Source organism: Temnothorax longispinosus, chromosome 6, assembly GCF_030848805.1.
Source record: "Temnothorax longispinosus isolate EJ_2023e chromosome 6, Tlon_JGU_v1, whole genome shotgun sequence".
Taxonomy (NCBI): domain Eukaryota; kingdom Metazoa; phylum Arthropoda; class Insecta; order Hymenoptera; family Formicidae; genus Temnothorax; species Temnothorax longispinosus.
The window spans coordinates 6,763,940-6,776,962 of record NC_092363.1 but is presented as its reverse complement, the minus strand read 5'-3'; the positions used below and the strand labels follow the sequence as shown (position 1 = coordinate 6,776,962).

General features: G+C 39.9%; 2 protein-coding genes across 2 annotated transcripts; both read right to left on the bottom strand.

Annotated features, from left to right (window-relative positions):
* Positions 1-125: 125 nt before the first annotated feature.
* Positions 126-10,070, bottom strand: Ap-2alpha (adaptor protein complex 2, subunit alpha). Its single transcript, XM_071781809.1, has 14 exons — positions 9,918-10,070; positions 8,998-9,086; positions 7,958-8,169; positions 7,691-7,884; positions 7,371-7,602; positions 7,192-7,300; positions 6,467-7,110; positions 6,260-6,391; positions 5,975-6,172; positions 5,577-5,911; positions 5,226-5,494; positions 4,998-5,142; positions 4,689-4,896; positions 126-4,603 (listed from the first exon to the last, which is right to left on the bottom strand). The coding sequence occupies exons 2-14, from the start codon at positions 9,059-9,061 to the stop codon at positions 4,526-4,528; spliced, it is 2,820 nt and encodes a 939-aa protein (XP_071637910.1). The 5' UTR covers positions 9,062-9,086; positions 9,918-10,070; the 3' UTR covers positions 126-4,525.
* A 436-nt stretch (positions 10,071-10,506) lies between these two features.
* LOC139815148 (uncharacterized) lies at positions 10,507-11,566 on the bottom strand. Its single transcript, XM_071781819.1, has 3 exons — positions 11,366-11,566; positions 11,156-11,288; positions 10,507-11,074 (listed from the first exon to the last, which is right to left on the bottom strand). The coding sequence occupies exons 1-3, from the start codon at positions 11,493-11,495 to the stop codon at positions 10,825-10,827; spliced, it is 513 nt and encodes a 170-aa protein (XP_071637920.1). The 5' UTR covers positions 11,496-11,566; the 3' UTR covers positions 10,507-10,824.
* Positions 11,567-13,023: the final 1,457 nt, after the last annotated feature.

Sequence of the window (13,023 nt, the reverse complement as noted above, 5' to 3'; positions counted from 1 at the left end):
CACATCTTATAAGAATTTTGATCGTTAAATAAAATGTGACACAAGATTGAGATTGAACTTATTGTTAAACGGAGAAAACTATTGGAACAAAACAAGAGAATCAAGAGTCGGACAAAGTAGGCACATTTTTGTATGAGAGATAATATTTATGTTTATATATTATTTTATGATATAAATCAATAATGTCTTATAAACGTACATGTACATACAAAGCTAAACGATACAAAATAAATCGGTGATCCAGGAAAGAACGCTTGCACGATTTATTCTGCGTATAGGAATCGGCTAGAGCGCGGTACTCGCGGAAGAGAGAATAGGGCGAAAACGAACGCACGCCGCGCTACGGGACTAAAGATTGTTCTCGCGTAAAGATTGAATGTAGAAACTACGGCGTCTCACGAGCTTCGCAAAATTCTCCGAAGCTCGGAATTCGACAGATATTAAATCGAAACGGCGAAATTCGTAATACGTATAATATGTGTAAAAGGAAAAAAGAAATACGTGTATTCGAACGATGTGCCACGTGCATAACTAGAACGAAAAGTCCTCCTACGAAACTCGCTGCGCGAAGAAGAGTAACATAGTAATACAGTTAATCGCAGCTGGAGATCAAGACCAATGTACGTTCGTTAACTTTAATTTCGACTTCGAGGTCACCGCCGGTCAAAAAACCGTGCGAGGCAACCGCCCATATGCATATATGCTACACGAGGAAATAAATACGATGAGCGTCGTTAATTACAAAGGGGACGAAAGTCGCAATCCACTATGATATTATCATACAATACGCTCGTCCGTGTAAGCGCGAGCGAGGCGGCTCGTGCGGCCGAAAATCCGGTCGCGATTTGCCCCCCTCGGCGCCTTTTTTTTTTCTTTTCGCGCTCATCAACCATCTCGGCAGTTGCTCGCGGTGGGTCTATTAAATTTCTACATTAAATCTGTACACGATTAGACCGCAATCGAAAAGGAGACAACGACACAGAACGACGGCGCGAGAAGGTAGACACTCCCGCGCCGCAACGGTCACACACTCTTCTTTTTTTCTTAATTTCTCTCGCGAACAAACGAGTATTTTTAGGATTGCACACGCTCGAATATCCGAATATTAGAATATCCCGACGTTCGCAGATATAATCCTAAGGAGGTGATAGGCTCTATGGCGCTAATGCGAAATGCGAAACGCGATAAATTATACGAGAGGTGTCTCGTATCACGTTGCTTCGCGCGACTTTTAAGAACATTCGGCTTACCGAAGAATTCTAACGGGTAACAACGAATCACGGATGGACATTCAGGGTATTCGAATTATTCGAATATTCGGCGACGTGTTGCAGTCAAATATCGTATTGACGTCGACGGCTTCGATCGTCAGCGGATCGGAGCATCGCCACGTGATAATCTAACAACTGTGTGTCGCCACACATTTCTCTTAATAATATATATATATATATATATATATATATATATATATATATATATATATAATTCATGTATATTTTTTTATAATATAAAGGTATGTATATTATATATATATTAACGCAACTTTCATTTGAATGTGAAACGGCCCGCGCACGATTTAGCGATTTGCATAAATTTCGTGTGATATTTCTCTAGTGTGTATTTTTAATTTTACGTATAGCACGAACTTGATTCGCGCAATAGTCTTTTGCTACGTAAATCGTTGGATCGTGCGTGGGCCCTTTAAATTTAAGCGCAACACGATTCTCATCTCTATATAATAAACGCGGGCTCTATATAATAATACGAATGAGAGGGATATCGTTATCATAAATATCATATATATCGTTGACTGTCTTTTTCTAAAACTAATGTTATCAAACTCTCGCAAAATCCATGACTGGTGGTCAATAGTTGGTCGAGGGTCCACGTTAATCAGTTTGGCAACATTTCCAGACGTATAAAATTCGGAAGAATAAAGCTCGATAAAATGACATATAAAAACTCGCGTACATTGAGATTCGTTAATAAAAGTCGATTATCGTACGCAGGAAATCAACAGAAGTTACAAAATATTCTTAATGTATAGTTTGGATAGAGAGGAAAATTCATGTGACTACACAGATATTTTAAAGTGTATTTTATAATTTATATATATTATGTATATATAAGTATATTATGTATATAGAAATAATATATTAACAATATATTTTTTTATTTAAAATTACACTTTAAAATTTTTACGGAATTGGAAATAAAATAATATATTAATATATTTTTCAATTTTAAATTACACTTTAAAATTTATGCAGAAGTGAGAAGTTTCATACCACTACACAATTTCAATCTAGCTCCCATCAAATTTCCATCTCTTCGGTCCATTAAGAATTTCTTAGGAAAAAAATTCAAGGATAAAAAAACAGCGAAAAATCACAGTATTGCGGTATTTCATAAACCTTGGATAAGAAAACTACCACGAAGGAATGTTTAGACTTGTGAAACGCTGGGACACTTGTATCTTTTTGTTGTAATTTTTCCTGATTTTAAAAAGAGTACAAATTTTGATGTAATTTTGATCTGTACCTTAATTATCGAACGATTAAAAGAAGTTCGTGATTTAAAATGTCATTAATATACAGAACGTACAAATTACACCAATTTTGCATATATATTACAATTATACTTGAGAAAAATCTATAATAGTATAACACAGCCAATTGTTATGCTCTCGCTCTCTTTCTCTTTCTAATAATTTATCATAATATAGATCATAATTTTAATTTCGATTACATGTTGGTACCGCTATTAAAAGTGTTGATTACATTTTATAGCAATTTACATGTAATTTAATTGAAAAATAAATGGTATACTGTCTCTGAAATATTAATTATTTTATGAGAACGAGAGGAATGAAAATATAAAACGCCCACGTTTCGTTTCACATCGCTTATGATTTAACGGCAATTGTAATCGTATACTTAACAATAAAATATCCTATCGTGTATCGTAAAATAACATTAGAAAGAGGAGAAAGGTAATAATAGTAAAATCTCATTATGCAATAAATCAAGTCGTAAAAACTGATAGCGCCGTGTTCTCTCGACCGGATTATACTATAATTAAAATACAGCTAATACATTATACAATCTAAGGGAAAAGGAATATAATGGAAACATTAGACATGGATTTACATCTACATGAATATGAAAAATATACATCTTACTTCCCTGAAAAATAAAGAATAATTGGAGAATAAGAAACAAATTTGAGCTTGTATGGCTACGAATTAGCGCAATCTATCCTGAAAATCTTTATAGCCATTTGTAATGAATTTCATATGTACAATTGTGTAAAGCTTTACAAAATCGGTAACGATCATGTCACCGATCATTGTAAAGCGATATTTAAATCATATTTAGAGCTGCTCTTTCCGCTGTTATCATTATAAAACGCATTCCACAAAACTTCAACACATTAGTAAATATTATCTGTACAGAGTTGTGCACTCTACTGAAATATACATCTTACGCAAGACTCTGAAGATAATAAAACGTACTTCTATAGTTACAAATAGTTAACCTGCAAAACATTTAGATTTCAATTAATGATTTACTAATACGACATACCTCCCATCGCATCTATGCAAACGTAGAAATGACCAGCCATGGATTTATACATCAATGATAGAAAATCTAGGACATTGTTCAAAATCATGATCGGGACAAAGACAATTAAATATAAACTATTAATTATACACAATAATTATTTCGCAGCTCCGTTAAATATACGGATATCTATAGTTAAACAGCTCATATTATACAACTACTGTCATTGTGCCCAAATCTACTCTCGATCACGCGGCAATCTCATGGCAAAATATCGATGCAAGCAATTCATAAATATGAACAAAACTCACGACGCGTAGGTACAAAACGATATAAAATAAAATGATGTGCAAAGAGAAATATTCCATCTCTTAATGAACAAAGCTCAATTGATGTTTAAAAACTATATAAATTGTAACGGTACGGAGGGATACTTGTATTATAAGACTCTGTAAAAAAAATCTTATTTGCTTTGTTTCTATGACGGCTCGAGTGCTTCTACAGTACATACATATCCATAACTAAAATCTCTAGCTTTTCATTCCCTTTCTCCATATCGCATTCTTGCTTCGTTCACTTAAATTGTAGGTTGTAATGTAAGATGTAGACGCATTCAAAACAGATCCACACTTTAGTATCCTCAATCGTGAGATAATACTGTCTGTCATAGCCAGTTCATGTACACGTCCCTCGTTCTTTCTGTACCTGATTTCGATAATCCTGATTCAAACTTATGCCTCTTCGATAAAATGATATATAGTGACACGAAACTACCTACACGAAGATATAGATTTTATATTAGAGCGTTATGAGTGTAAGCTTGGGTACAACGCAAATATTTCTTAACAAATAACCATCAGTATCTTTTTGAACAACGCGAGATGACATCATCGCTCGATAATGATATGTCGTCTCACGACGTAGTGCTAATTTCTCGATAATATTTACGCCTGCTAGGCCGTTTAAAATTGGTTCACCAGCAGGTCACAGATCTCTACCGACATCGATTCTTTACTCGAACGTACCGTTAAACGAAACATCTGTAAAGTAAGAACGTGCAATTAAATAAAAATGCAAATCACGCTTATTACTTCTTTCGAATCTTTCGAGAACATGATGAATTACCTGGGCTTGTTTATTAGGTTCAAGACGCAACAGGCAACCCACTTGCTGTGCTCTCATATGAACGATACCGGCGCAGACAAAGTTATCAGGATTCGGGTCGATGCCGTCGAGCAACTGCATCCCAAATCCTTGTAATTTCGTGCGTACTTGCGTTAGATCCATCGGTTGCTGCGCTTTGAAAATCTTTTGCGATCGTTGTTGATTTGCTCTGAAAAATAAATTCAACGTACGATAGATAAATTGATGTGGAACTATTCGAATCGATCTTACGTCTCTTCCTCTCATGTGCGTTACGTCTACGTCACATACCCGCCAAGATTTTTCCATCTTGCAAAGAATGATTCTCCGTTCATCTCTGTTGGTTCGAAGAACTTATTAATTGTTAATGGTAACTTCATCGTAATCTTCTGTGGCACATTGTTGTAAATAAAAGAGATAATCATGCTCGGCGTATCTGTAAATAAGAGGTATCACATGCAATGGGAGATGTTCAGATGTTAATTGATAAAAATTTGCAAAAATGTCAAAATAACGTACCATTATAGTCGTCAATACATTCTGCATTGATCATTTGCTGGATCTGAGCGCCAGCTTCCAATGTAGGATCAACAGATTTTACTTGTACAGCTAATTTTGCTTGATTCTCATCTGACCAAGATAGTTGTGGTTGAAAACTGTGTAAAGCGTGTTGCGTCTTGTTTCCGTAAAAAAGACCTACACGTCCAAGATTTTGTCTAAACTCTGATTTTACACCGATTTGTATCAAGTCATTTTCGAACAAGACACCGTTATTTTTACAAACAAACCTGAAAGATACAATCGGAAAAATAATTACAAATATCAATATTTTAATTGTATAAAAATCTCTAATCGTATAATATATCTTACTTTTTCGGGTTGTATGTATTTTGGGTGCCATTGGTAGCACCAAGTTTATTTGGCATGTTATAAATATCTCCCAAAACGTCAAGCAACACGCCTGTATTACTAGACGGTTGAGACGAAGGTGGAGTCGACAATCCTAGCAGATCAGCAGAAGAATTGTTAATTGTCACGGTTGTAGGAGCAGCGGGAGGTTCAGTGTGATGATTAGTGTTCGGCGCTGGACTCTTGCTCTCTCTAATTTCGTTCTCTGGTACTCGACCCGGTTTCTTCTTCTTTAAAACTGTAAGAATAGAGGATTCTCTTTCGGGGAACGCTGGCATTTCTTCCAACACGGTGGCCTACGAAAACAAATATGTCAGTAACGCGAGTCTCATATTTTTCAATTGTTATAAATTACATACCAAGACATCAGTTGAAGCGATAATGCTCAGTTGTAAGTATTCCGATGCTCTCTGTTGCAGCTCAGCGTCCGCGCTACGTAGATTACTATGCTGCCTGAAGACATCTTGTATCTGACTTCGTATTTCAGGGAACAGATTGACAAACTTTATGTACGTCGAAAGCAGCAATGCTCGAGTCATAGGAGAGCATAAATGATACTGCAAGAGATAGATTTGTAATGTATTTGTATAGATTTATGTATATCCTCAGTAGTGCACACTTCTCGCGAATGGAAAAGTACTTACTTTGGAATGTAGTAGTTGAAACTGGACAGCTGGAGAAGACCGCTGGTCACCAGCTATGAGATTACCGAACTCTCCAAGTATGTAACCACCGACTTTAACCATGTTTTCGTGGCAAGCAGGGGCTTGCAGTGCCTGTAATGCATATATGTAGAACGTTCAATAATTAATAGTAATAAATAATAACAAAAGGGAAAAAATATGTTTTACCTCGAAGACAGTTTTCGCAGCGTAACCCTGAACATCATCTCGATTGATAACGATTTGTATAACTCGATACCAAACTTCCTCAGAGACGTAATCGCCTGCTATCCTAATCAGGTTTAGGATAACATCGACATACCAGGTGTAGTCAGTCGCGTATTTTTCCGCTAGAATCGCTACTTTAAGGACCATCTCTTCTCTAATCGAGTAATCAGCTGTTTCCAGATAGTTTAGCATTTCCTGAACAATCTCCTCGGCATTACTTTTATCACACATGGCATATAACAGGTCTACCGCTTGCTGTCTGACGGAAACATCCTTTTCCATCTTCATGGATAATATTACTACTTCTTGGTGTTTCTTTACGGCTTCGTGCGAGAATTCCGAGGTAGCCAAGTGGCACATGGATTCAAGTGCCAAGTATCGCAAATTGGTCTCACGGTTCGATAAAAATTGGCCAAGCTGGTTGCATGCCCGTACAAGGAGATTCGGCTCGCTATCGTTGTGGATAATTAAACTAATGGCTTCAAAGAGTACAGCATTCTTCGCGTTTGAGTGCTGGACCTTCTTTGACTTTGGTGGTTCTTGAGCTTTGTTTAATATTGTTTCTAGACACTCGTTTAATCTGCCTCTCACACCTGGATCTTCGGCTGCAAAAATATGTACGTATAAATATATTATACATATTGTACGATATATCGTACATTGTATTCCACATATAAATTAAGTACCTGGTGGAGTATAATTCTGCAGCAAACGTAGCAACTTGACAGATAACCACGGGGCTGGCACAAAGTAATATGTATAATCCTGCAGGTCTGTATAACTCGATGTAACAATCTACAATCACGGAAGAAATGTCAGATAACAAATTTACTGTAACACGATCAACCATTCGTGCTTAACGTACCCTACTTAATCTCGAAACTGCAAGACTAACGCAGCCCTTGTATTCGTCGGGATTTCTTTTCACGAGAGCGTCTATGAGCGACGCCGCGGCTGTTACAACGCCCAGATGTTGGTCGTTCAACAGATGAACTATACGCGATGTCCATTCACCGCCAGGTACGACATCGGGAGCTGTCCGTAACAGCCGTAGCAGACACAGCGCAGCACTTTGCTTCACGACGTCCATGGTATCTCTATAAAACGGATATTTGAAGACTGAACGAGAGTCTGACATAAGCTACCACCATGACTATACACAGCAGCAAATACATTATGTCGTACCCTGAGACGAGCAATTTTGGAATTTCATTGCCGAAGGCTTCCGCCATATCCTTGCTACCGATATTGGCGATGCATTGCAGCGCCAGATTAACGTGAATTGGATTGCGCGAGGCGAGATCATTTTTTATACTTTGTATGATTAACTTGATCAGATCGCTATTGGTGTTCACTAGGACCGATATGAAGAGATATCCCTAGAATTGAAACGAGACAGATGACATATAATAATCATTATTCCGCTACATTGTTACGAACGGTTGTACTTACAATTTGTTTTTCCGAATACTTATTTGATGAAAGTAGATTGACAGCTTCCATATGTCCAAAATCGATATCGTGGCCGAGAAGAAAGATGAACAGCAACTTGCAAACGTATTTCTTTTTCTGATATCCATCGAGCGTTTTGTCTCCTTTAAACTTGCTGCGAATGTTTGCTAGTTCCTTGTTAATTCTCTTAATCTCTGCCTCTTTACTTTTGCCTAATAACATTAATATAAGAACAAAACAGTAACTTCCGTCGCCAGTAAAGTTTTGTATTAATATAAGATTTTAAAAAGGGAAAGACCATGCGTATGCGTATCTATCCCTTACAATTACAAAACAATCATGAAATTATAATCATCGACATTAACGTATTACATCTTATTGTCGTATAAATAAAAAGATAATAAATATTAAGATAATAAAAATTTCCCGTTGCAATACACTCATATTTTACATTTATATTTTTGCTGTAAATATCAGTGGATTTTATCGTGAAATAATGCGTCAGCAGAAGCATTTAATATGAAAAGTAACGGCAATTATCAACTGGCTTAATCCTGTTATCTGAGAGGCGCAAAGACAATTATAAATAAATATGCAAAAATATGCGTAAAACCGTACAATTGCGGCCACCGTAAATATCTCAAGGAGAAGGAGACCTACGTTCGTTTTTAATAAATTTTTAGCTAACGATGCTAATGTGTCGCAGATTGATATTGAGAGTCAAGCTGTATCAAGAAGATAGGCCTGTATCAGAACACCGCCCCCTTTCTCCTGCTCCTCACAGTGTCAAACACGTCGCACACTGTTTCAGTTTCAATGGCACATTATCGCCCGATGAATGAAATGCCGTTAACAACGTTATTAGCTACAAGAACGGCGCGTTTTCAGGAAGAACAGCCTTCCGACAGTTCCGGCTGGTTCGGGAACAGCGGAACAGTTTACGACGCCGATAATCACACATTACAGAATGCGACAATTAATAAATTACAAAACCTATAGATATCGTCGAAGGAAAATTGTACTACCAAGACGTTACTCACAATTCCTGATGTCCGATATGAATACCGCCAATCCACGCATACCATCTCCTCTGACGGCCGGCATCTTGCCTCGTCTTGCTCGAGACTACCTGCGAAACGAGTACGAGAGCTGTGAGGACACTCGGACGTTCATTCCCCTCCAATCTGAGACGGCTTAGAGATTGCGCTTCCGACGCAGATATACTGTAATTGGTATTTGTTTCGCTCGCTAAAAACGGCGTGACGCAACGGCGGGACGCACGGGCCGCGCTCGCCGTCGCTATCGTCACGCATTGTCGTCTGTACGTGCCGTTCTCTTTGCGATCTATCTTTTACAAAAACCTTTTCTTCTTTCTCTCTCTCTGCTCCGGTCGGCGCTATCGGAAAACGGAGTCGCGGTCGTACGTGGCGCCGAGCGGAGCCGCGAGGTATAAAGTATGTACAGCCGTCGGCCGTCGGCCGTCGGAGGAAACGCGGATCGAACTCGTGGGCAATTGCCAATTGCGATCGCGATCGTCGTCGAGCGATCGGAGTATCGGAGCCGGCGCCGAATTCCGACGGCGACGCTTGACAGCGGCACTCCGATTACTCCGAGACCCCGTCCCGGCTGGCAGAGGGGAGGAGTGGAGGGAAGGGCAACACACGTACACGACCGTCGGATTCCGGCCGACGGGGAGGCCGACGATCGCGTCGACGTATCGATCGAGGAAGTGGGGAACAGAGCAGGGAACCGTCTCGAAGGAGGAGACGGTACGAGACGGTACGAGACGGGGGGGCACCCCTCGGTGCCCTTCTCGTCGCGAGTGGTCGCGAGCTGTCGCGCGCCGGAGCCGGGGATCCTCCAAGGGCGCCGAGAGTCCGCGCGGAATTCGCGGCGGGGCCCCCGCGGCCCCGGTCGGTGCCGCTGGGGGTTCGCGTTCGGGGGGCTACGTACTACGTACCGTATCTGGGGCGCTGGGGCTGGCGTTACGCGCACGGCTCGCTCGCGGGGCGCACGGTAGGCGTGGAACTAGTCGCGAGCCCGTGCCAGAGACTTCGTGGCTGTCGCCATTTGCAACCGACTGGCCCGTCGTCGTGTCCGACGAGCGAGACACGGCCGCCCGTCGAAATGCCAGCGCGCACGCGCGATCCACGCTGGCGCGTGGAATTTCGTATTTCGAACGCCGCGGCGCGACGGCGACCGTCCGCGATTGATCGAGCCTCGAGCCGCGAAAGGGCACGCCGGCTCGAGCCCACGGCTTCTCTCCGGCTCGGCTCTCGGCTCCACTCGTCCGTGGCACCGCGCCGCGATTGAATGCCAAAAGGTTGCCGTTGATCGAGCGAAAGGGTCGCCGCGTTGATAGGAATCGATTCGCCTTCAATTCGCAAAACGAAATCTTTCTCCGATCGTCCGCGATTGCGTTTATTATCACGGTGGAAACATTCCAGATGCAAAAAAACTTTTTCAAATATATTCGATATAAGCACTGCGACTGCAATTTACTTTGTAAAATTATTATGTCATTTTGAGGCCCAAAAATGAAACAACTCCTTTATCAATTCCATTTACTTCAATTTTCATTATTCTATTTTATTAGAATTTGAGAATGTGCGACTATGAGATTGTCTTCCACACATTCCAATTCGCACAAATGGTACAGTTACATAAAATATATAGGTAATAATGACAAATTTGGAGGCACAAACTTAATGAGGTTTGAAGAAAATGTTGTCATTAGTGAAATAATTTCTACATATCGCGTTATGTAACATAGAATATATATATATACAAAAGCGAAAATAATTCCGCTGTTCCTTTAAACGGTGCTTTTAAATCAGTCCAACCAGAGACAAAGAAGCGACCACTGATTACGTCGTACTTCGCTGTATCTTCTCCAACAACATCTCTATCCTGCCTTTCATGACAGGTTGTCCCTTCCTGGTCTTCTTTGATAACACCTTAAAGTGACGCATCTTCTTCTGCCTATAGTTCTTCAGAGCTTCCTCTCGTTCCGCTTTTACGCGAACGGCTTCCTCTTTCCTCCTCTTCTCCTCTTCCTTCTTTCGTCGGTATTCTTGCTTAGCCTTGAAAAAAGCGTAGCTCTTCTTCCCCACGTTGCTGTTCACACACACACACACACACATTCAATCAATATCAAATCTGAAATTATGGATTCTGAATCGATTCTGCTTTACGCACCTCGTCTCATTTTCGTTTTTGGACGTATGATTTAAATCTGACGACGTTTCCGCGGAACTCTGCTGATCCTTCCTGAGCTCCTTGTAGAATCCGCGCAACACAGCCTTCTTCCTTCTCTCCTCCCATTGATTAACTTAAATAAAGGCAGACAGGTGTTGTGAATAAGCTTGTTAAACTTAACCTATACGTCGCATTACTCCGTAGACATACTTTTATACTTATTGCTGTACTTCTGTAATCGGTACTTCTTCTTGTCGAACTTCTTTTCCCGTGGCTTATCTTCATCGCCGCTCTTATCCGTTCCACCTTTGGCTTTGACATTCCTCGCGTTGTTCTTCATGGTCGAGGTAGCGCAAGTAATCTCGTAACCACGTGTTTACGCCTTGGCGACGTTTGGTGTTCGCGATTTAAATCGAAAAATTCTCGCCGTGCGCTAACGCCCCTCACGGCAAACGTTATAACTAGAATGAGGAGCAAGCAGAACACATGGTAAAGATGTTTACAAAAAAGAAAGTGAAACATCGATGAGTTCTTTTTTAATGCGTTTTTAATGTCAGGTTTTGGATATAATTTTAAAAAGAACATGCTTGAAACATTAAAATGTGCATTTTAAACACGTTTTAATGCAATACACACGTGCGCGCGCGCGCACGGAATAACAAAGTTATGCTATTACAATATCACGGAGAAAATGTTATAGTAAATATTACTATGGTGTCGCACTATCTGCGGACCATCGAGGAATTTTAAGTTAAATTACTATGTTTATGGTAAAAATTACGTTGTTTAATCGTTTTTAAAACAATAATTATAGTATTTTAACTTGAAATTCCTTGATGGTCCGCAGCTAGTGCGACACCATAGTAATATTTACTATAAAATTTTCTCCATACGTATGTATAAAAAAAAATTGCGTGATTTTTATCGGAGTTAATTTCTGTTTATTAATATACGCGTATTTATCCGGTTTCCAACCATAGAAGAAGTAACGTAAAATTACACGTTTACGGAAATGAATGACGACAGCGATTTCTTGGGAACTCGTGGGAGACGAATACACTCACACTTATAAGAGAATGTCAATTATACAATTCTTTATTCGCGATAATCGCGATCACTTGTCACCGCGTTACGTGTGAGTTTATTCACGGAGGTGACATTGGATAAAATCGACCGTGTTAATTTATAGACCCGATGATCGATCGGCAATTAGATCGGAAGCTGAACAGCATACGCGGTGATCGCTATGCACGTATACGTCGTCCAACAACTCATCTCTCTTGACGACGCATTGTCTTACACAATTCCGTGTTGCATTCGCAGCCTTGCGAAGGCCTTGCATTGCATCCACCGCCAAGCGTACTTTTCAGCTGATTTTCCATTCACGACGGATTAATATTAAGAAGAATAATAAAATACTTAATTTATAGTGTTGAATTTATAATATTGAGTTGCACAAAGTGATATATAATACATACGTGTAAAATGATACATAACATGATATTTATTTGACAGTCGCCCAATGATTGACAAAATCCACGGAGATTAGAGATTCTCTACATTAATTTGAAAATTCTCATGAAATTGAATGCCTGATGTTCTAACAAAAATTCTCGAAATTTCAATATTTCAATATTTCAATAAAGAGATCTCTCTCTTGCGTTCTCGGCTCGCGATATCCGCGTACGTACGTCGTTTAGATCTTTTCATCGCGCGTTCGACGACGCTGAAACACCGCGTTCGGCGAGAGATTGGACAATTATTCATAGCCCGGTACGTAGACGAGAGGAAAACAAGCAAACTGACGTCGAAAAGATAGTAGCTCTTCGGTATGTGCTACCGGGGGCTATTATTAGCTGACAGAATCC